The 25011-nt window shown below is 35.7% G+C and overlaps 1 protein-coding gene across 1 annotated transcript in view; it reads right to left on the reverse strand.

The window, feature by feature from the left end:
* Positions 1 to 7126: 7126 nt before the first annotated feature.
* Positions 7127 to 25011, reverse strand: part of LOC149551812 (uncharacterized) — a 126869-nt gene continuing 108984 nt past the window's right edge. The window contains exon 9 of the mRNA XM_089787317.1: positions 7127 to 7598. Coding sequence (XP_089643443.1) covers positions 7375 to 7598 — 224 coding nt within the window. The 3' untranslated portion in view covers positions 7127 to 7374. The remainder of the gene's footprint in view (positions 7599 to 25011) is intronic.

The following is a 25011-nucleotide window of genomic DNA, read 5'->3' on the forward strand; positions in this document are numbered from 1 at the left end:
AAGGTGAAAACTCCGACCTTTTGACATTCATGTCATTTGTCTTTGCATTCCTGATTGTTGATAATAATGATATTTTCGTCAAGAATTGGTGGCGCTGGGATACCAGGAGGCCTACTGGGCTTTGATGGATCATGAAAATTCTCAACCACAGGTCTCCGATGGGGGGGATATATGATCTAGGAGAAGCGCCTACAGATGGAGGATAAGGAATCCCTAACCTATTGGGACGATTTAGAGGAAAATGGAATTGATCTACAAGCTCATAAGTGTAAAACCCTATTTGTTAATGGGATAAATCATAGTTGTTTGCACAGGCATACTTAGTGAGATTGAATACCCTAATCTGGTTGTCTAGACTAGCAACAGTAAAAATAATTGCCTGTGATCTTAGTAACCCATCGAACCTAAGGATCTACAAGGAGATTCGAACTTGGAGCAACTAAACTGAGGCAGATTGTCCACATGCCTTCTTTCCTCCTGTTGTGAGATAATGGCTTCATGAGCACTAGGATGTCCTTGTTGTTCCTTATCCTCAAATTTCTCTAGAATGGAGAATTTATTCACAATTTTGACTGCATAATATGATCTCGTCGTGTCTTTTTTAGCAAGGAGACACTATGCTCTAACCCGAGGTTTCATATTCACTCTAGGATTGCTAACTTTTCAATGTTGCAAATTAGCGTTTTTTGAATTGTTTCTATGATTAATCGACAAGCTTGCTTTTTCACATTTTTGAGTGAGTTCGCCATTTTATTTTATTTTTGTAATTTTAAACTCAAATCTAATATTATTATATCTTATTCTAGTTGTTTTGTTTGCAACTTTAATATTGCTACATGTTAAGAATTCAACATTACATCTATTAAATTAAGTTATTAGGATGATTAGTTGGTTGACAATTATATTCAATATATCAAATAATAATAACAATTGAAGTCTTGTTTATTTATGTACTTTATATTACAAATTAATAGAAATCGCATTTTTCATCAAAACAATTCTATTCATTTTTGTTATCTACAATATAAATATTCAAAATTACTCTTGTATTTTTGTAATCAACATTCAATATTGATATTGCATTTTTGTTATCCCATCTTGTGCTTCTCAACATGAAATGAAGGGGAAAAAATTGGGAATATTAAACCAACAATACACATAGAATATTTGGCAATTGTTATGATACGTTTAGAAAGCCTCTATGTCACTAAATATGGATCTATAAATTAATATTGTGATGTTAGACAATATAACGAAAAAATCAACTACTTGATTGTTTGCATTTAACACTAGACTAGACAAGAACTAACATTGCAAGTTTAATTAATGTTGTATGATGTTTAACAAACACTACACACAATGAATAACATTTACACTCAAAAATACAACATTTTTTACCACTTACATCTACTAAAGCATGGATGCATGGAAAAAATCAGAGCATGCTTTCATTTGAAAAAGAATCCCAATTATTTTCATTTGTTTATTTCATTGAAATTGTATATTGTAGAGGCCTCTCTTAAAACATATATATTTTAAATTTGTTTATTTTGAACAAAAATGAAGTGATAATAATCAGATTAACTTTATCTAAAATGGAGAAATCCTACATTATTTCATAATAAGGATCGTCAAATTCACACGTGGCAAGTTAAGAACAATAGATTTTGAAAAAAAAGATCTATGACATATTGTTGACGGAACTAGCAATAAGCTACAAGATACAAAGATGCAAAAAGATCATAGAACTACAAAAGTGATTGGTCTTGAGTTATTTGGTACATATTTAAATTATATTGATTTGACAAAAACTCCAAATCACATGTGAGTAGTTTTAATCCTTATTTGGTTTATGTTCTTCAAATGCTAAAATGGAAATGAAGCACACTTTTTGGTTTAAAAATGAAAGGTGATAGTGTTATTCAACATATTAGAACATTTATTTCTCTTCTTAATCAACATGCTAGAATAAAATGTATAATTAAAGCTAATGATGCAAAAGTCATTATAAAAGGAATGTCTTCAAGTTTTAACAATTTTATTTTCACTTGAAAGAACTTGAATGTAAATCTAAACTTTAAAGCAGCAATATATTTATTTTTTTAAAGTCACTAAAACTCCCTCAATTATTGAGGAAACTTGTTTGCCAAATGGGAGACTAATGCTTGAATAGGAAAAACAATTTTAAATGCTTTTATTCTAATCATAAAAGGCATGTTCTAGTGAATCACATTCATCACATTATAGATTTTACTTATAAGTTAAAATAAATAATGTTTCAATTGTTACTTCACTAAAGAATCAAACTTAAGAGTAGAACATTGGAGGCAAGAGGACACATCTCTCATCCTAATGTAGATTCTCGCTCAAAGGTGATTTAGATGCAAATCAAGGAGCAAGGCTCCAAACAAGTATATTAACCTTAGCAACCCCTTCATAAATATCATTTTTTAATTTGAAATAACATGATAATTAAGAGCAACAAAATGAATCCACATCCCTATTTCAAAGAGGTTCAAATATGTTCTCTATAATTTTGACAAACCACATTTTAAAAATTATTTGAATTAAAAAATGTTATTTTCTTCTCAAAACTCTTACAATAGAAACTCTCATATTCCTTTACATGATAAGAAATGTATCAACATTATTCTACCATCAAAACCATTGCTCTTTTGGCCAAATTCTAAAAAAATCATTCTACAACTAGCTTCATGCAGCTTTAAATCAATCTATTTTCTCAAAACCTTGATAAGAAATAGATCAACATTATTCTACCATCAAAACTGTTGCTCTTTTGGACAAAATTTCTAAAAGCTCAAAAATCTCCACATTCTACAACTAGCTTTATACAACTTTAAATCAATCTAATGTCTCAAAACCTTGCAAATAGTCAATATATCCATTTACTACACATGAAACACTAATGTCCAATTAAGATTCTAAAATCTGTGAATACACCTTTGAATCCTTGGAAAACCTTTGCTCTAAAATTGAAATCTTCCTTTGCAATCTCTCCCTAAAACCAAATTGTTCAAACCCTCCTGATTTTCCATTTTCTCAACACTTGGTACTAAATATTCTTGACTACAAATAGATATAGAAAAAGGCCCCAAATAAAGCATTGGAATCCTTGTAGCATCCACTTTGTGCAATATGTCAATGCTGAAAAACCTCCCAATTGCCTGAAAAATAACCCCTCAGGTGCCAAATTTAACCCTCAACATGGGTGGGAAACCACTTTCCAAAAAAATAACATACTTTTTAAGACTTATTTTTAAATTTCAATTTCTTCACGATTTGACCTTTTTGAAACATTAAAATCAACATTTTATAAATCATCACTACAAAGTTTGGAGATGTAAATAAATATCAAATACAATAAATTAGCCCCATTTTTCACCTAACGGTAATATCAATACCATAAATTACCTAACCAAAATGATAAACAATTTTTTTATGCTCAAAGGGTGATTGAATCAACTGCCTAATAATCACTTCAGCAGAAAAGCACAAAGGAAAAATAGCAGTCAATAAAATAGTTTTTGTTGACACGTCAGATTTATTTTATGACAAGCATCTTTTCATCTCTAGTTCCTTGACGAGCAAGGGAGTCTTGTAGCAATTTGTTAGTAATGGATAATGGATTCCACAAACTTGGGTTATTGATTTGTGGATGGCTGAATTCACAAACTTGAGAGTTAGTTTCTTGATTGATAAATCCACAATCTCGGTATGGACAGTTAGTGTTGATAAGTGACATTTCTATGAATAATAAAGTATCTTGATTTATAGGTATATGTTGGTAATCAAAACATTTGCCCAACCACAAAGACTTTGGTTGATGATGATGATGAGTTGGATAGCTAAGGCATTGCCTAGACAGAAGTTTGGATTAATGCTGATGCAGAGTTGTCTAATCAAGAAATTTGCTTTGACAAAATTTTGAGATGATGATAAAATACTTTTATATTTTAATGGACTTGTTAGGAAATTAAAATACACATAATAAATCACCTATTAGGTTGGTTAGTTGTGTGGGCACTTATTCTTGTAATGCCTTTATAAGGACAATGCATTGAATTTGATGTGTCGAATGATGATGAAATTCCTCTTTACTTTTGTCTTTTATTAAGTAAAACAAGTATTGAAGGGGACCTGAAACCCAAATACAAAGCAGGTGCAAAGCTAAACATGCAAACCAAACTAGAAAACATATAGAATATGCTCATCAAAAAGAAACAGGGCAAAGACACAACAAAGCAAAGAATGAAAAAAGGGGCTGCCAAACAACTCGCAAACCCCACCTACACAAACTGGTGACCAAAGAAAAGATAAACACTAAATAAACTAATCACAATTCCAAATGAAAAGGATAGCAGATTTGAGATTTCCCCTTAACCCCCAGCTTGTGGGAGTTCGGAGAAGAATGAAGGGAATTTCTTTGAATGCTTTCTTTTAACTGTAATCCATCCCTCTTCAATCTTGGCTGCCACCGAGTGCCAGGCTAGAGAATCAACAAAACCGTTAGAACCAACACCATTAATGACAAGGCAAGTAGCATCAAGAGCATCAGCCACATATCTATCCATCATAGAGCCATTTTGGACAGGGCCAACATCATTAATCTTTCCTCAGGAAGCCATATCAGACGCAACACCATGTTGGACTGAGCCAACAACATCAATCTTAATTTGGTTTATATCAACAGCAGAGGCAATAAGACCAGAGCTGGCCATAAGAGGGTCCACAACATCACCATTTGACTGACCAAAACCAGCATAAACAGGCACAGGGACAGCTGCACCATCCTGTTATTGAATAACAATATCACCTAAGGGAGCTTCCCCATTAGATGTTGGCTTTTTGACCACCATATAATGTCGCAATAATGCACCCTTCCACTATGAAGAGGATTTCTTAGATTTAATTTTATTAGCCTCGCACTTCATTGCAACATGCCCAGTATTAAAGCATATTTTGCTCCTAAACGGAAGACCTTCATAATCTAAATATTGGATCCAAGAAAAATTGGACTAGAAAGTCTAATATTCTCTAGAAGGCCTTTGGAGGCATCTATATCAACAAGAATCTGAGCATAGATAGAATGTGATATATCGAAAGATTCTGAATCCACCATTAAGAAATCACCTAAAGCCTCACCAACTTCCTCAAGCACAAAATTGTTGCATAGATGAAGAGAAAGGCTAGGAACCCGTACCTAGATAGGCATTTTGCAAAAAGATTCAGTGCCAGGGTTGCAGTCCTTATGCCAAGGTTTCATCATCAAAGGGAAACGGTTTTCCCATGTGAAGAAATGATCACATAGAATGGTTCTCCTATCATTTGCATTATCAAATCTGGCAACCAAAAAACCTCTTATCAAAGGAAAGATTTGTATAGAATTAGTGATAGAAGGATTCCAATGCTTAGAGATCCAAGAGTGGAGCTCTTTTAGAGAGGGCAAAAAACCCCTAAATCAACAGATAACTACATCCACCTCAAGGGCTGCAGTGCGTTGCCCAATCTCTAAAACTGTATCTTTGTCCAAACTGATTGAAATAGGGGTACGGGTAGGGAAGGGTTTGGAAACTGCAAGCTTAGTAACAGCCCCAAAACCCCCACCATTACACCCATTCTTACCCCACAAACCTCCCACAGCAACCTCCTTTCAAGCCACAACCTCCCGCAAAAGCACTTTGTCTGCAACTGAATGAGAGAGTGGGGACCCATTCTGACTTCCCTCTTTCTGAGAAAAATTGCACCCAGAAACAAAAGGCCCGAAGCCCTTCCCACTGCCCCAATGGGATTGAACGATCAGCATCACCCAATGAAACAAGGGCACCCGTAACGCACTCAAAACCCCCAGAAGAGAGCCTATCCACCACAGCAAATGCACCAAACTTCTCTGTAGGGCCAGATCCAGCACATAACAACTACGTATCCATGGGAATGGAAGCCACCGCAGTGCCAAAATGCGTGCACACACAGGCAAGGGATTTCCCTCTCACCGTTTCCTCTTTACTTTTGTTATCTACAATATAGATATTTAATATTGCTTTCTTGTTTATGCTGCTCCAGGGTACGGGAATGAAATGCTATCAATGCAGATTCTTAAGATTGTAGAGTGCCAACAATGAAACCTGTCAGCAAAGGACCACTAGGATTGTCAACCCAATTAGTTAGACCTGTAGATTTGCAAACTTTGTGTTGAATGGCAACCTATGATATGTGGTGGCATATTTTGTGATATTTCCTGCCATTTGATCTACAGATTATCATTGTCAATGTCAGTGTTTGTTAGGTAGTGTCCTTGGACATTATTTTGGTTTCCCTCCCTAGTAATTTATTTTCTTCAAGGAAGTTGACCCCTAAAGAACCCATATCTAGCGAAACGACAAAGAAAATTATGTTGTGACATTCCTTGGTGCTGGCACAAGAAACAATCATATCAGCTACTATTTTCTTATTTTAAGAAGGAAGTAACCTTGGATAAGTTATTCATGGTATTCTCAAAACATTGTCCCATACAGACTATTTTGATATGAACGATTGAATTACACAGTAAAACCAGAAGAGGAAGCTCTCAAGTTACTAGAAGTTTAACCATCCCTAGTGGTCTATTTCCAAAGACAGTTGACATCACACAAAATACGGATTTAATAGAAGCATCATACCAGACTACATTGTTTTGTTTTATTGTTTTCATCGGAACACTAAATAAAGACTTCAATTTTACCTTAGCAGAATCAAATATGATAATCTAAGGTATTGAGACTGTATTTCAAGATTCTTGTATAGCTGGTTATTATCATGGAAATACTCTAACCTACATGCTGCAAGAAAGCCTGTAAGAAAGGAACTAATGTACACATTTTAACAAGTATGAAAAGATATCCCAACTATTTGAGGAATTTGGTGAGCAACATAAAGCATAAATGAAGAAAGAACAAATAAAACAGTAGAAAGTGGACTGTCAGTATACAGGAAATACAGATGCAGTAATATTCAACAAACAGGCACACAAAAGGACATGTTCTAAAATTGTTCATTGTCAAAAAAAATAAGTTAACAAATTTGTAAAATTAATTGCATATGGACACAAATTTAAATGAAGAAGAAACTGTTGTAGAAAAATCAAAGCGATATGCTTTTCTACGCGGCAAGAGCACAAAGGTAGATATATACAAGAAAACTATACCATGTACATATCTCAGCTGCTGATCTGTTAACAGGACTGCTACAACCAAATGGAATCTCAGAAATTCTTCCTTCACTCATAACAGTTACAGATTATAGGGGATCAAAAATAATCACAGATCTATCCAGCTGAATAAATATGTTGAATAAATAGTCATAAATGTAATTAAAAGATCAGAGTGACCTCATCATAGCTACACGAAAGTCATGCCCATTAGCTACCTGCAACAATCTGTTAAAGAACACATCCACTTGGGCTATAGTGAAGACAATTTCTTCCTTCATCCAGTCTGGTACTATCTTGTGCAATGTTCCTAATGAGACCACCTGATACATGAGTTCCCCATCTTCACCTGGATTATCTTCATAGTGATGCCATCTCAAATGGAAAGAAAAACCTGTATAGTGTAAGTTTAACAACTGTTACAGTACTGTATATCTCTTCAGTATTGTTTTAAATGAAAGCAGTCAGGCCTCTACACTAATAAAATAAAGAACCTCAAAGTCTAATATCTTTCAGCAGTCTTGCAAAACCAGTACTATTTGATAGCATATCCCATTTGTCAGATGTGAAGATTATCTAAATAATGGGAAGCTTTATTCCAAAACAGGTAGCAGATTACAACAGGATATGGAATAGATTCAAAATCAGAAAAATAGTATAAACATCGTGAGAGTAGAGGTTACTCAATGAATTATAGAGCAAATAAATTTTACACGAGCCTGTTGACTGAATGCTGAGGTGACTGCCACACATTACATTCAAAATAATCTAGCTTAAAACAAATCCTTCTACTCCCCAAAATCGGACAAATTTCTTTGACGCTCCTAGATAGATTTATAAGAATGGCAATAGTCTATGTTGATCAGGCTGATACATATTGCTACTTACCTACAGAGTATAGCTCAGGAATTTTTGATCAAAATCTAAGAAGCATTACAACCATTATAAATCTATGCAAAATGCAATCCTAATAAGTGTAAATATATTTGCACCGTGCATATCTAGCCCAACCCCAAATTATAACCCCTGGACATATGAGCTACATGAAAGATAACAGAAATGCAACGGATAACTTACTTATGAAACATAGGCATGTAGTACACTTTAAACATTGTATTAAATATTCCATGGTTTAAACATTTTCAGCAAGCCTGTATCCTTAACAGTGAACCTCAAATTCCAATTAACAGATAGATGCTGTGGCATTGGCTGGGCCCAAACATACTATAGAAACCGCCTAAGTCACAAGGTTTGAATTCGAATTCAAGTTCGTTGATCATAAAATTCAGATGAAATTCGACAAGGGTAAAAATTCGGAAAAAAATCGACATTAAATTTAAGTTATATAAATTTATTTATTTTTAAATATAAGTAAAATGTCACAAAATTGTCAAAATAGTCTGACATTGCTAAATAATTAAACTAAATAGCCCAATAATATTTTAAAATAAAATAATATTATTATAAGTAACAATGTTATATTAAATATCATAAAATGCGGATAAAGTTTGGAAAGGGTAAAAATTCGCTGAAATTCGAACTTCATGGATGAAATTTGACGTATCCTATGACTTAGGAAACCATCGAGGACGTATTCAAGATCGTGGCCATGTGAGACATAAAGCCCAATAAAATGCAATAAAATTATAAATATAAATAATAACATTACTTTGCAACATTATTCATACCCCCATCATGCTCATGACATGATCTATTACAGACATATTCTCTAACATTCACGGAAAAATTATCAAATATAAGCAAGCTACTTTCTCAATGTCAAACCGAGTATTTCTGACTGAATTATATGAGAGAACATTGTGGAAATAGCTGACTGATGCCACGACAACATCCCTGACTGACAACTTTAAGAAAAATCCTAGCCATGTCAACAATTCTAAACCCCAGTTAATGGGGATAAAGCATAAATCTCAACAATTACATATATTAAAATATTGTTCTCTTTTAGTATTATTAAATTGGTTATTGATATCCATGCGTGTTCCAGCACCAGCTAGAGAATAGAGATTAGTTTGCTTTGTTCCCATGATCATTGTAAAGAGAAAATTCAATGTTATCTTATATTCGATAAAGATTTGGTGGTTACCTTCATCCAATCAAGATCCATGGGATTTTTTGGTTCTACTGTAGCATTTGTCTGTGAGTGTAGTTGTAAACAAGAATTTTGTATTTGATTTTGTTGTTGGCTACAGGAATTTGAGTAAAAATGTAAAGTCACACCTCAAATCATTAATGACTGTAACCATTACAATTGAAATAAAATAACAAACATCATTACAACAACCAAACAAATTTAGAAAGGAGATTAAACAGCCACTTCCCAATAGTTACCACCCTGAAGAATTTTGACACAAGAAACAGGGCAGCTTGACACCTCAAAATAAAGAAGCAATTATTATCATGAAAGTATAAAGAGACAAGTAAATTTCTGGAAGGTCTCAACATATGAATCTGTAATGTCCCCTTTCTAGCTAGCTTTGGAAAGAGGGACAATTACCTTGCCAAATCAATCATAAGAGACTTATTTCCCTAATATCTCACTTAACACTATCTATGATACTTTTGTGAATGTTTGTGTATAAAATTGAAAACTATATCACTATTATCTCGAATATGATGATTAGAAATATGCAAGGTAATTAAGTGTGTGTGTGTATCAATAATACTTAAGATTATCTTAATAATATATACAATCTGCCAATTATACTCTATGGATTGGATATAGATTACTTCTGTATTTGAAGATCAGATATTGTAATCTGCAGATATACATTGTATAGTTTGGCTCTTTGTGATATATTAATATATACTGTGCAATGAGCTTCCTTTTCTTGATGCTGTCTAATATATCTATATAACTGTTGAACCACGGATTGTGTGTTATGTCTGATATGTCAATAAGTTTATACAATTTGAATAGGTTGCTACATCTGATATGCCGAGATGTATATGCAATTGCCAATAATGAATTGGCAATATCCCTTATAGCAAGAAGGTTGCCATTTCACACATATAAAGGTATTCTTGCGACAATGATAAAGACGCTGTTTCGGATCTGAACCCTTGAATCCTGCAACTATAGTACCTTCTCTGATTTATAATTAATTTCTTGGAAGTAGTTGGAACAGATTTATGCCAGCAAGGCAAATGCTATATTGAGAAGTTTCAAAATTGGATACATTCAAAATAACTCTCTATCTCATGCTTTGAATCATAGTTGAAAAACTCGGTTTTGGCAACATCTCGGCTAGCTCAAAAAAATTGAAAAACTTGGAATCGCCAAAAACACCGCAAAAAAAGGGCGATAAATAGGCACTTTTATCGAACATTTGAAAATATATAATTTTTATAGATACATATTAATAAATAATTATGAACACTATAAATAAATATATTTGTTCTCTATAATGAATTTATAATTTACAAACACTATAAACTTATAAATGCTGTTAATAAACAATGCACATACATATTAGCATTAAGAATAAATATACAGTATAATAATTTATTGGATATGCAGTTATTAATTTATACTCATTTATAACTCTCTATAATGTATTTATTAATATACAATATTATACTACTTGAGTATTAATATATAGTATTATAAATCTGTATTATACAGTATTATAAATTTACAAAACCAGTTCAAATAAATTAAAATTTGTATATTATAAACTTATCTATAAACTCACGATCATAAATTTGTAACTTACATAAATTTACAACTTATAGCTCTATAAAAATATATATAGTGATGTTGATGTTTATACAGAAACATAATAGTGATGTGTATATGAGGCGATTTGACTACTATGCATTCACCTTCCAAGTCATTCATTGTGGACGAAATTTGGCATACTTAGACAAATTTACATTAAATTTTCAAAAATGTTTTCTATAACATATTGAAGAGCAAAACCATTGTGTGTATCCTACAATCAGCACTCCATGTGATGGCGTTTTGAGGCATATCCTCGAAATAGTTCATGTGTCTAAATCTGTTCTTCTATGTTTTCTCAGCAGTCTGAATCTGTGTGCCTTAATAGTCCTCAGTAATCGCACCTTTCCTCAGCAACCATCGCAGCCCTTTTGTCTGCTGTCGCAGCCTACAGGAAAATGAAAAAACTCTTAAACATTTTTTAGAAAACTTTATTGTTTTCCAAGTTGACTTAATCAGTGGTTTTTGGACCCAAAAATCGTAAAAACCGTGATTTTTTCATCCGAAATGCATTGTGATTTTTCCAAAATATCGTCGGCGATTATATCGGTTGGCAATTTTTCTCGCAATATATCGCAGTTATTTTTAACTGTGCTTTGAATGACCAATGTGAATGCCCTTTATATCTTCCTTCATGATTGACGAGTCTTTTTTCATGAGACATGTCTCAAGTCTTAAGGGGTTCACTACTTAGTTATCTTGACAATTTATCTTTGGTCGTCTCCTGGTCCAAAATGGGGAGGAGTCTCCAAGAAACCATTGTTTTTTACAATTTTGGGACAGCTACATAAAATATAGGGCAATTTTGGAATATATAGGGATTTATTTTTACAATTTTGAAGACAGCTATATAAAATATAGGGAAGATTATCTAAGGAGGTTTTAAATATTCATATGAAAACATGGATAAAGCACGTGTATATATATTATAGAACCTTAAATATAGCGTTTATGTTAAATTGATGCTCTTGTTTGACCACCAATATTGATGGTATTGATTAGTTTACAGTAACCATTCCCATTGATGTTCATTTCCAGCCCTAGCATGTGAGTTTGAAGGAGTATAAATAGTTTACAGCCTGATAAGTAGGACCAAGTAAAACTTGTACCTGTTGCACACCTCGTGTCCTCTGCTAGGTATGATTCCCTACATTTGTCGGCCTCTTTGTTGCTGTTTTGTGGTGCTGGTGGCATATGTTGCTGATGGGAAATGATGGGAGGTGTTTCTTGATGTTTTGGGAATGTTTGATGAATTTTATAGCCGTTTGACAAACAAACAGTTCAGTATCAGATCTGCAATTAAGTTTGCACTTTGCACAGTGGTTTCAAGGCTTGACATTGATTGTTCCAGCACATATTTGCAAGTCTGATTGGAGGATATTTTGAAAGTATTCTATTAACATTATGATCTACAACCACTTCTTTATGCACCACCAAGTTCTGTGTATTTGTGAAATTGATTACTGCTCATATTTCCAGGTGCTTTTTGCTCTGACTTCGGGCCTGTTTACCCTTCCAATCAATTAAAAGTCCAATGTTGCAGACTTGCAAGCACTTTTTTACACATTACCATATTTCGACCATTTGTAAAATTTATTACCAGGCTACTGTTCATAATTTCAGACTTCTAAGTGTTTTTGGTAGCATGTCGAACATGTATACCCCTCCTGTCAGTGACACATCCAGTGTTGCAGACCTAAAATTTCTTTTGATATACATTACTAAGTCCCGTGTGATTGTGAAATTGAGCTGCTTGCTGCTCAGATCTGTCACAGTACCTAGCCCAGTGTTTTCCAGACTAATTATTGTAGTTAGATTTGAGATGTTCCTTTCTAGTTTCCAGATTTTAAGGACGGCTAGGGGACCTCCCCAACCTGTCTCCCTGTCCTTGATATGTTATAAAAACGGTGACATGTCAAAAAGGTTTGAGGACACATTCTCAGGTTTCCTTGCAAGAGCAAACTATGAAACATTAAAACTGCATAAACCACATAAAAGCATAGTTACACAGCCTTAGGGACGGGGGACGGGGGACGGCGGAATGCGGGGACAAGTTTCCAGTACAGGGGGACAGAGGCACCTTAATTTGGGGGCAGCAGGGGGCCACTGGCAGGGGACAAGGAGGGTTGAATATACTATACATATGGTACTTAAAATGCTAGTTATGAAAAGACATACTACGATGTAGGATATAAAGATCTAAAAGAGTAAATACTTGAAAATTGCATTGAATTGGAGCATCGAACAAGGAACATAAATAGTCGAATCAGCAAATAGTCAACACCAGGACATCCCCCCGTCCTCAATTGATGTGGTTGAATCTAGTGGCGCTACTATGGACGGGGGGGCAGAGTCCACGGGGAGTCCTTGTGTGTCCTTGTCTCCGAGACATGGGGCAAAAAGGGGGAGCAGGGGACACGTCTTCACATTACTCTGCATTAGACATAAATATAGCAACCAATACACCATTTTTTTGTGGAAACCCCTTTCACTTAGAAAAACTAGGGTACACAATAACTCTTATTAACAAAATAGGCACCAACCTAGATTACATAAGTGAACTCTAACACTCCTTGAAGCACCATATCTTATCAAATGAAGACCAAACTTGGTTTGACCACCAAGTCTGTCATATCTCCTCATTTGAAATCTTAATTAAACCATCCAACATCCAAATAAGATTTAAATATAAGCATTTAATAAATTTCAAATATAATAAATATAAACAAAGATAATAATTTCACATATCTTAATGCATAAATATCTAAATGATAATATTAAAATATTAAAATAAATAAATAATAATTCAAGTAAATAAATTAATTGTAATCTATCGTGAATATAAAATATGATGGCAATATAATATATGATTAATATAAACTATCAAATAATATACAAGCAATAGTCTATTATTAAATCATATAAAGAAATAATAAAATTACAACACAATAGTAACAATGTTATTAAACAATATAATTTAATTAACTATGTAATGAAGTTGTAATACTTAAAATATATAAATTATATTAAGTAAAATAATAATATATTATGATTAATCAAATGGTTCCAAAGGGCTCGACCCCATGGATTACCACGTATATTAAAGAGATGGAACCATAAATCAAAAAATAATTATTTTTAAGATTTGTAGAGAATCTGAAATACATTAATACTTATTAATAGTGACAAACTAAATTAAGTTAGAATTTTCATTCCAAGCACGATCAAAACCCCTAGTTGGTCATTTCAAGGAAAAATAACTGAAGTCCCCATTGGGGACATCACAAGCAGTATCAAAGCATGTTCCTACCATCTTGACAAGAACCTAAAAGGAATAGAAATCAGAAAAAATATAGCATAAATGTTCACTGGTAAAAGGTATGAACAGTGTTCCGGAGACAGATAAGATGGGAAGGTCAAGTTTATTATTCTCTACATCAATCAAGAAATTATATGAATTCTATTCTCAAATAAGAAACAACAAGAAAGAGTTGATTCTTGCAAATATAAGGTGACAAGATGTATACACTTTGGCACGTAACAATCACCATAGAGCTATTAAGTGAGAATGATATGCGGTACTATAGACTAAGGAAACATTAATATGAGATATTAACCTGGAGTCCTCGCGTAATAGAGAAGCGATCAAACAAGATAAGAGTATCCCATATTACATCAACGAGTGAGACAGCAATTCTGAATTCTTCAACATCAGCAAATTATATGTCGATTCAGCAAAGAACAATCATATTGCCACCAATCAAGATATGATGCTATATAGACTATTATATTGATCTTATGGGTAAGACCATTCGGGCATTCTCCATATGTCAAGAAATAGGCTATATTTGAAAACCATGGGTCTTGGAGACTCAACATTAGGACTTTAGGCTCATTCTCATCCTCCCCTTCCACGTGGTTCTACACAGTTGCCCTACAAAGTCCATTTTCTAGGACCAACTTTGTCGGCTTGATCTCGATGTCGTACTCTTGGACCTTTGCTATCCACGTGCCCCGAGTATTGCATCCCACTTCTTGTTGTATGAGGATGCTCTTTATTGCTCAATCAAGTACATACACAACAACGTGGGAGTGAAGTATATAGAATCTAAAGTTTTCTAGAGCCTGCACCACTGCATATGCATGCTTCTCCATCTGCGAGTACTTGAGTTCGTGGTCTTTCAGTGGGATGCTCATAAAGGCTATTGGAGCTTGTATTCCTTCTCTTCTTCTACATGAGGATAGTCAACAAAGTGTGCTCTAAAGCGTAACAATAGATGATAAATTCCTTTGTATAATCTAGGTGTGCTAAAACAAGGGCTTTGGCAATGGCGTGGTTGATATTCTCAAAGGCTAGGTTATAAGGATCACTCCACTTGATGCTCTGACTCCCTTTCATCATATCTACAATGGATTTGGTGATTTCGGAGAAATTTGGTACAAACCTACTCAAGAAGTTAACTTGTCCAAAGGACTTAACTCCAATTTTGCTAAAAGGAAGACTTAGTTGTTTGATGGGTCAGACTCTCTTAGGGTCTATTCTGATTCCTTCTTGCGACACTATATGCCCAAGTAATTTCCCTTTTGTAACACAAAAAGGGACTTCTTTGTGTTCAAGGATATCTCGTTTTCCTGACATCTCTGCAACACCTTACTGAGATCTCTTAAATGATCCTTCCTCTCCTTGGAAAACACAACGAGATCATCTAGGTATATGAGAATGATTTAATCCCTCAACTCATTGAAAGTATTGTCCATAGCTTACTGGAAAGTGGCACCTATGTTGATTAAACCAAACAGCATCCAGTTATACAAAATGTTCCCCATAGCGTGGTGAAAGCGGTTTTGTATTGGTCGCTTTCCTCTACTTCAATTTGGTTATAACCAGAGAAGTTATCCAGTGTGGACATCATTTCTTACCCAACCACCATTTGCAAGAGGTGATCTATGTTGGGTAGAGCATAATTGTCCTTAAGAGATGCTTGATTAAGATTCTTGAAATCCACATAAATCCTTATTCTTTGTTTTTCTTCCTTACGGGGACGATATTCACGACCCATGTAGAATAGTGAATCGGGTATATAATTCATCCTTTTAACATTTTGTTTACTTCCCTGAAAATGGCATCAACCACCATGGGATTATAGTTCCTCTCCTTCTGGCATAAGGGTGTTGCATAAGACTTCAGAGGAATCTTGTGCTTGCACTTCCCTTTCATGAAATTCTTTAAATCTTCATATCCCCAGGCGAAAACATCCTGATAGATCCTGAGTAGCTCTTTCACCTCTGCCCTTTCCCCTATGGTACAACATTTTCCAATGTGGACAACTTTTGGATTGAGTTCGTCTCCAATGTTTAGCCATTGTTTTCCCCGGTGGTTTTATCTCTCATTCCTCTTCTTTTGAATGTAAGCATCATGCTTAGTAAACAACTTCTCGAGAGACACAAGGTGGGATTGTGTAATGTCCCCTTTTTCTAGGACATTATAATTTTGTGTGGCCAGCTCACTTCACTTAGGTTCGGGGGGCAGAAAGCTTCTTTATGGGGCTCAGTTCGATATTTGGCCTAGACATTTCCAATTCTAGACCCATCAGAGCAGTTTTGGCAAGTTGTCTAGATGCTTAGTATTTTTAGTAAGTAATCAGAGCACAATATTTTCAGTACCTCAGTGTTGGTTTGGAAGCGTCTCACCAAGAGCTTTCCAACGAGCTATTGCATGAGATTATCTGAGTTCATTTGGTCAGCTATTTTAATGCCTGGTGATTATATGGTTTCCTGACTAAGTGACTATTAAAGTCATTTAACTTGTCACTTTATTTTAAAAAGTTACTATGTTCACTTAAGTGACTAAAGGACAAAAAAGGTGTTTGATACCACATTGCCTAAAAGAGAGAGCATCACATTGGGAAAAGGCATAAAGGTACAACGGACTCCATATGGGAGGATATATATGAAGATTATAATATTGAAGACAAATATTAATCTGGAAGCTGGAAACAGTTGCTGGTTATTTCTTCTAGGACACAAACCATTGAAGAAACATTTGAAGGTTGGATGCAAACCTAGCCTTCTTATAGGTTTTATCTATATTGCCAATCTGACTGTTATTTCTGTATATAAAATTGGATATTCTGAATTGTTGCATGTTATTGTATTGCTGATGTATAATACAGTAACGTTATTTGGCAACTACTTGTGTTAATTGCTGGTTTAAATGTGTACCTTTGAACATTGGAGGAAATAAACATATTTTTCTGGGTTTTCTCGTATGCATATTTGTTGGTTATAAATTAGTTAAAGTTCTGAAATTTGTATCACATATTGGTTTACTATTCAGATTTAAATCTGCAAATATATATCACAGTTTTTGGTAAAATATCCGAAAAGGGATATTACAGATTGTATTTTGTTACCTTTCAACTGCACAATGCCCTGTTCCAGGTCCCTTCTACTGTCTGGGCATAGCTCATAATTCATACTTTCACTACCCTTAAAATATTGCCCAGTGAACCCCTCTGTGTTTTCCAAGGATAACTGGATCTTTTGATCTTCTTCAAATACCTGCCATGACTCCAAATTGTCAAGCACATTAGGACAAAAGCGCACCTCTATCTTGTATTTCTGGTCTTTGAAATCAAGGTGTGGGAGCGGCAGAGAGGCTAACACACTGTTAGGGAATCCGCCCTTGAATTTTGATCTCTAGGAATGGCTTTCATAGACAAATACTCAAATGCTTCAATTTCATTCCATACTTGATTTTTGTAATTTCGAAGTCTATGGTTCTTGACTGTATACAGGCTTCTGACTTGCTTTAGTATAAGTTTAGCATCTCCAAGAGCCCTTAGAATTTTCACTCCTTTTTCTTTGACAACTGTTATGCCTAACAATAGTGCTTTGTATTTTGCAATGTTATTGGTGTTCGAAAACTCCAATTTATAGGAAAAATGATTCGCTTCGCCTTTAGGGGAAATCTAAACAACACCTGCTCTGGAACTGGTCGATGCGCATCTACCATCAAATTCAAGTGTCCATTTATGTAGACCATCAAATGGTTTTGATTCTTCTTTGACTACAGGCATGTCACTAAAAATCATGTAATTTCCGAACTCCAACTCCTGATACAAATTCTGGACTTTGGGATCATCGGATTTCATCACGGTGTACTTTGCCTTTTCTTCTGACTCCAGCTTGATCTTCTTGTTCTCAACTGGAATTATCACATGGGACCAATCCAACTTAATTTCGCTATCCATTTCCTTGCAAAAGCTTCAAGTTAGCAACATGTCGTAGTTGGTTGGGATATCTGTTGCTAAAATGGTGAGCTTTAATCTTTTGGCGAGATGGGTCGCTAGAGCAACCTGCGCATCTTTAATCTGGTCAACCAACAGGACTTGCTTCGCGTCCATTGAGTAACATCGGCCGAAATTCTTGGTTGGGGGAAACCCAAGAGCACAAACCACAATCGTTGGCATGATGTTATCCGAAGTTCCTCACTTAATTATACAATTGCTTAATTTGTGCCCATTGATGAACAATGACACATAATTTGGGTCAAGTTTTTGCCTGGCGAGGTAGCTAAAACACTGGACTCGTTTTCTTGGAAGAATTCTACTAGAGACGACCCTTCCTTAGGCAAAGAACTTGAACAAACATTAGCCTCGCTATCACTACCTCCTTTGCAATATTCTACTAACTTCCAGAGGTCTGCAGGGTTTGACTTTAAGTAGTCCAATGGGGATATCAAGATCCGAGTGTCCTGACAAGACTGAACTATAACAAAGGAACTTGAGCCATTATCTATTTGCAGCATTGGATGGTTAAGCGTTCGAGCTAGCTGCTTGAGTAGAACTACCCGTAGGTGCATTGTCCCAGGATGGTGTAGAGGTAGTTAGAGTTTTGCCTTTTTGGCTTTTTGTGAGCATGGCCACGGATGTCCTATCTAGAGTGGCGAAGAAATCTCAACCATTTTCTAAATCCGATTCGTACTACAAGTAAAAGTTTCCAAAGTCACCATCAACAACTAAATTGTCTCTATGTTTGGGAATTTCCCTGGCTAGCTCATTTGTAGTGCTCATCTACATGTACCTTGTCATCTCAGGACACGTCTCTCCATCATGGTCAATGGTAAGGTAAAACAAACATATTCCCTCTTTCGGGCGATACTTCAAAAACCAGCCTTTTTTGTACCAAGGGCAACTGCAACACCTTTTGCTCGTGGTTCTATCTTGGGATATCATGATATGGTTGCTGAAAAGAAGGTCCTGCCTTCGAGATTTGCCTCTTCAATGCGATCATCTCTATGAGAACTTCTGCAACATAGCCTCCAAATTAGTTACATTATCACCACTAAATACTCCAATCTACGGCTCTTTCTTCCATTTTTCAGCTGAAATCAGATCGTCTTCAAGCTCTATCAATGTATTATGAGCTGCCACCAAATCAGCCTCACGAGCTCTCCTTAGAAACTAATATCAGGTGGCATGGATTCGAGGAAAAAGGTCTTTTGATTATTCGGGATCAACCTATTGACTACTGGAATTTGGTTAATCATCTTATTAAACATTGCTGAGAATTCCCACATTGAGATGGTCAGTTCCTTGATATGTGTGAGTTGGGTCGACAACAAATGTTCATCCTCCGCACTTTTGAATCTTGTCTCGAACAGTTGCTTCATGTCTGCCCAAGTTGTGATGCATCCCGTCAGCAAGCGTCGGAACCAATCTGCCGCATTATCTACCAGTCTCCATGAACATTCTTAGGACTACATATTCGTGTTGGGATGCCACCATGCTGCATGTTGCGGAAAAGGAAGTGATATGTTCTTCAGTCAACACTTTTCCATCTCTACTGAACTTGGGGACGTTTTATCTCAATGCCCGCGGCAAATCATTGTTTGTAGCCAAGTGTAGGATACCAATAGAATTTCCTGATGGTATTGTCATTGCTCTCGAAAGGTTAAAAGGAACAAGTCATAAATTGATCCTCTATGGTGCAACGGTGTCGTATAGGGTTAAAGCTTGGCACATTGAACTTGTGATATTTCAAACTTTCGGGGGCGAATCAATCTTGCTTCGGTTCCAACAAGCAGGATCCTTTGTTGATGAATTCACTTTTCAAATGTCCTCAAGGACAGCTTCTATCCCTATCTACTACCTAGAGCCTCGCCAAATAGGTTCCAAAAGCAGGAAATTAGCTCTTCTGAGCTCTTCAAAGACTACGTTTTTTTGTCTACGCTCCTTAGCACTCCTAGAGTATTTGGACTCCACGTTGAACAAATCTCTTCTTCTATACTACTTTTCAGGAAAACCAATTTTCAGGTGCTTTACTTCTGCTAAGCACGACTTCGCCACTGGAGGAAACTTTCCCAATTTTCAGCTATGGCTTCTTCTCTTTCAAAGAACAAGCTAACCCTTTTGTAATCTTTTGCATTTCTTCTCGCCCTCCAAACCAAGGTATTCAACTGCCCAACAATGTCTTCTTGCTTGTCCTAGAAACCCAAGTTTGCTTGAAGGACCGAGATTATGCCTTCATGAGGAAGCATCATTTCTCCTCATAGTTTGGATTGGATAAAGTACTAACAACTGTTTGTATCCCCAACAAAGTCGCCATTGGTTACTATGAAGCTGATCTTACTAATGAAAATCAAGAAGACTATTCTCCCGAGGATAACGTTGCTCTCTATCATGAAGATAACCAAGCAGTTGGCAACTCTACTATTAGGTAAGTCCAATATGATGATGAAGAACATGAGATTGATTTTGTGCAAGCCTACGTGGTCATGTTGCATTTGCAAACAAAGTTGGCTCAACAACAAGATGAGGTTGTAAAGAAAATGGATACTCCTCAAATGCATGTTACCATTGCAAAGAGGAGAACAAAGTTGGCTTAACAACAAGATGAGGCTGTAAAGAAAATGGATGCTCCTCAAATGCATGTTACCATTGCAAAGAGGGGAACAGCTCTGCCTAACCTACCTATTGAACCAGCCAAAAATTAAGTGTTGATCTTCCTACTTCTTCACTAGCATTTCAAAGTCCAATGTGCCTAATGCTAATGTTAAACCCCAGGCTGAAAGTTTCAATTCTTCCATAGCTAGTTCTTTCCAAGCTTTTGATATAATAAATCATGCTAAGAAGACAAAAATCCAAATTTCTGAGGTAGAATACCTATAAGCATATCCAGATCAGCTGGATAGGCTTACCAAATTTGTCAAAGAATCACAGCCTCCTCAACCTCATTTGATTGCCCCTGAATCGAAAAACATGCCCAATAACCTAGTTACTATTCCATCCTCGATTCGAGGGAAAATTGAACATTTCTATCTTTCCCTATTGATCAATTGAATCAAGCTAAGCAGTCATAGATTTTGGTGCCTCTGACAAAATCATGCCAACTAAGGTTGCCAATGCTTTGGGATTAACTTTGACAAATTCCTTTGGTAATTGCTACTCTATGGAACATAAGCAAGTACCAATAAAAGGGAAAATCAAAGATGCTCAATTTTCCTTTGCGTCCTTCTCGGACAAGAAGATCAAGATGATCGTTTGCGTTGCAAATGTACCTGCTTCTTACGATATGTTACTTGGTCGTAATTTTTGATAAGAACGTAGATGGTGAAATCAATATGGATATATACTTGTCAAAGGTGTCATGCAAAAGTTGCATCGTATGAGAGAAACAAAGTAGGTGGTAGTCAAATCTAATGACCCACACTCAGATTTTTTTTGAATCAGCTAGAATGGGTAATTATTGTTAATGTTTAGCATTAGAAGAAGCAAAACATGAATCTCTTATGTTACCACTGTTTGCTATGCACCACAGAGATATAAGCATATGTACATATATACATATTGATATATGCATACATATACGTATACTTACACCTCTGTTATGCATCAAAATTATTCACAGTGAAGAGAGCATATTATTGACCAACTTTATAATGGTCGGGCTTCATATTATCAGCGACTTCAGTATCTTGCTTGTATGGGGTTTCATACCCTCGTGCCTTGTTTCTATATCAAGTGTTGATCATTATCGGGCCCTTGATTTATTATCGAGCGGTGGCTTATTTAGTTTGGCAGTTATCGTAACTAACATGCCTCCAAAATAGGCATGTCTCTACGTGGCTCTTGGGCCACATAGAGATATGACTCTTTGGAGTCATGTCTTTACACTACTTATATACACTTACAAATTGCCACAAGGAAAGCATCAATATATGGCATTCGAGTACCTGCAGGAAAACATTAGTATTGTGAAATATTATTGTTATCATCACCATCTCTTTTGTTATACAGCAATCCAGTGCTCTGACTATTGCTGAAGGAGGAAGACAATCAAATATTTTGCTGCAACTCACAGTTAGAGATAAGTACTTATATTATGCATAATTCAAATTAGAACTTATTTGCAAGCATTCTTTTGTAATTGTTTATCTATCAGAGATCCACTATATTTAACAATTATGACCTACATGCAGACGAAGTAACAAAATTTGTAAAGAACTGGACAAGCTCTAAAAGTTCCTCCCTGCTTTCAGATACTGAATGATTTGGCGATGCTACTAAAGATCTAAAAGAGAATACCATTCCAAATCAACTACTAGTCACGGTTGAAGGAGAAATTGTTCCTAAGGATGATCCTATGGATTTTCTTAACAAAGAGGAAAATGTTTCAAATATAGATTCTACCAATTTTCTTGAAGGAAAGATTGTTCTCATGGACTGTGAAGCAAGTTCTAGCAGTTCTAATGATGTTTGAATCATGGAATTCGAAGGAAGTTGTGCTTCTATAGGATCAGGAGCGAGAATTGTGATGATTTCTCTTGAAGGAGAATTTTCCCCTATTTCCTATAAGTTGCAATTTCATAATACTAATAACAAGGCTGAATATGAGGCCTTGATATTGGGATTGAACATTGTGCAAGCCAAAGGAATTAGGAACTTGAATGTTAAAGGAGATGCTGAGTTGGTGGTTTGTCAAGTCAAAAGTCAATATCAAGCCAGAAAAGACTGACTTAGACATTACTGTGATTTAGTATGGGACTTCATGTTATTTAATGCATTCAATATCTCAGTGATCCTTAGAGAGGTTAATGATGGAGCTCTGTTACTTCCCCATCAAGATTTTGAAGATGGCATATATGAAATACAAATGATTTATCGAAAAAGTACCCCAAATAATTGTGAATAATGGCAAGTGTTCAATGATGATTGAAATGTCCCTTTTCTGATTTTTCATGATATTTCCAACCTCTAATCAGATCTTTAAAATCAAACAACTGCTATCACAAAGATCCACCAAATTCCTTAAGAAACCCCAAATCGGGTATGTTGAAAATAGTGCTAAAAGCTTCACAACTTCACAAATTATTAATGAATCTGAAAATGGAAATTTTTACAGAACTTTCAGCAGCATAACAGCCTACAAATTGATATTTCCAGATCCGTATAGCCTTTACACAACAGCTCGAAAATGTAGGACCAAAACTATGCTCATCGGGCTCCCGAAATAGCACAAAATATGCTCGGAAACACCACAAGAACACTAATAATCTATCTCAGAAGTTTAATCACGTCCCAATATATATATTCAGCTCTATTTTAACAGCTTAAAGTATAAAATACAGCAGCAACCAAAACTGATATGAAATACTCAACCGGAAACACCAAACTCTTACAAAAATACACCCGGAAACTCACAAATCTGCACTGTTCAGCACAAAGGCAAACTCTGTATGAGCATGCACATGGAATGGCTTCAAACTCCCGTCCTTAGCCTTCCTGGAAACCTGCAAACTCCCGTTCTTGGGTCTCCCTGGAAACCTGCAACTCCCGTTCTTGGGTCTCCTTCTCCACAGGTTTGGCAGCCTCTGAAGAATAACAAAGAATGAGCGAAAATCAAGTCTGGAATCCCCCCAAAATGCCTCCAAACCTCTTTAAAAAGGGCATAACTGTAACTCACGTCCAAGAGAGGTTAATGAAACATATTTTAATAATAATTATCATTTATTAGTCCAACGGTTTCCAAAGATTAACTCCCTTTTTCCGAAACTTCACTTTCTTGGGCCTGCCTGTCTTAGCAAAGATTATTATTTTTTAATTATTTGAAAAGGGGACATGACAAGTCCTCCCCTCCCAAACATTGCTTGTCCTCAAGCAATGGCTGAACAATAAACCAATCAATCCTCCTGGATCCCAAATGTAGTCATGAACTATACTACTACCAATTAACACAGACTCCTGCAAGATCCTCTGCAATATGACCAAGAGGAATCCATAATCAAACTGGCAATTATAGCTCAACCAAACTCCAAAATCACCATTACCACAGTCAAAAACCCATGAGACACAAACTCTTAGAATATCAAAACACAAGTAAAGTGGACTACCAACATAGTAAATACCATCAATGCATTCCACTGGCCTATATGGAATGTACAATCCAACTCTGCAACAATGGTGAATGCTCTCAAATGAAACTATACCAAGTATGGAGAATCCACACACTATACAACTCCTGCAGTCAACACAACTCTGTAGATCATTGGCCACTGTCTCATAACCATAACTCCCATGCACCCCTGATGGTGAAAAGCCATCACAAGATAAACAACAAGAAATGGAACCCAAACCAAATTTTCCTGCCATCAACTCCTCAGCATAAGGATCAATTGTTAACTGATGTACATACCTTGCAATATAATGTTGATTAAAAAAACCAACCTCAGTCAACAACTCACCATGAACAAGTGATACAACCCACTGTGACTGATCACTAGCTAAGTCAGGAGATGTCATAGCCAAAGGAGTAGAATCAATAACAACACTTGCTGAAGCATCACTCCAAAACTCCTGCTCTAAGTCATGTATTATCAAGCTATCAACTACAAAACCTGTCGCCATGTCGTGCCCATCACAACTCTCATCTCGAGGCATCAAACTATTCCATAATTGATGATAAGCACTAGGAACCAAAGTACATCTCTGTATCATAATCTCATCAACATGGTCATCAAAGGTAAATTGATGAGCGTACCTCACAGTGTAATGCCGATAGAATG

This window comes from Cupressus sempervirens, chromosome 6 (genome assembly GCF_028749045.1).
Source record: "Cupressus sempervirens isolate cs-2001-9-10 chromosome 6, ASM2874904v1, whole genome shotgun sequence".
Classification (NCBI taxonomy): domain Eukaryota; kingdom Viridiplantae; phylum Streptophyta; class Pinopsida; order Cupressales; family Cupressaceae; genus Cupressus; species Cupressus sempervirens.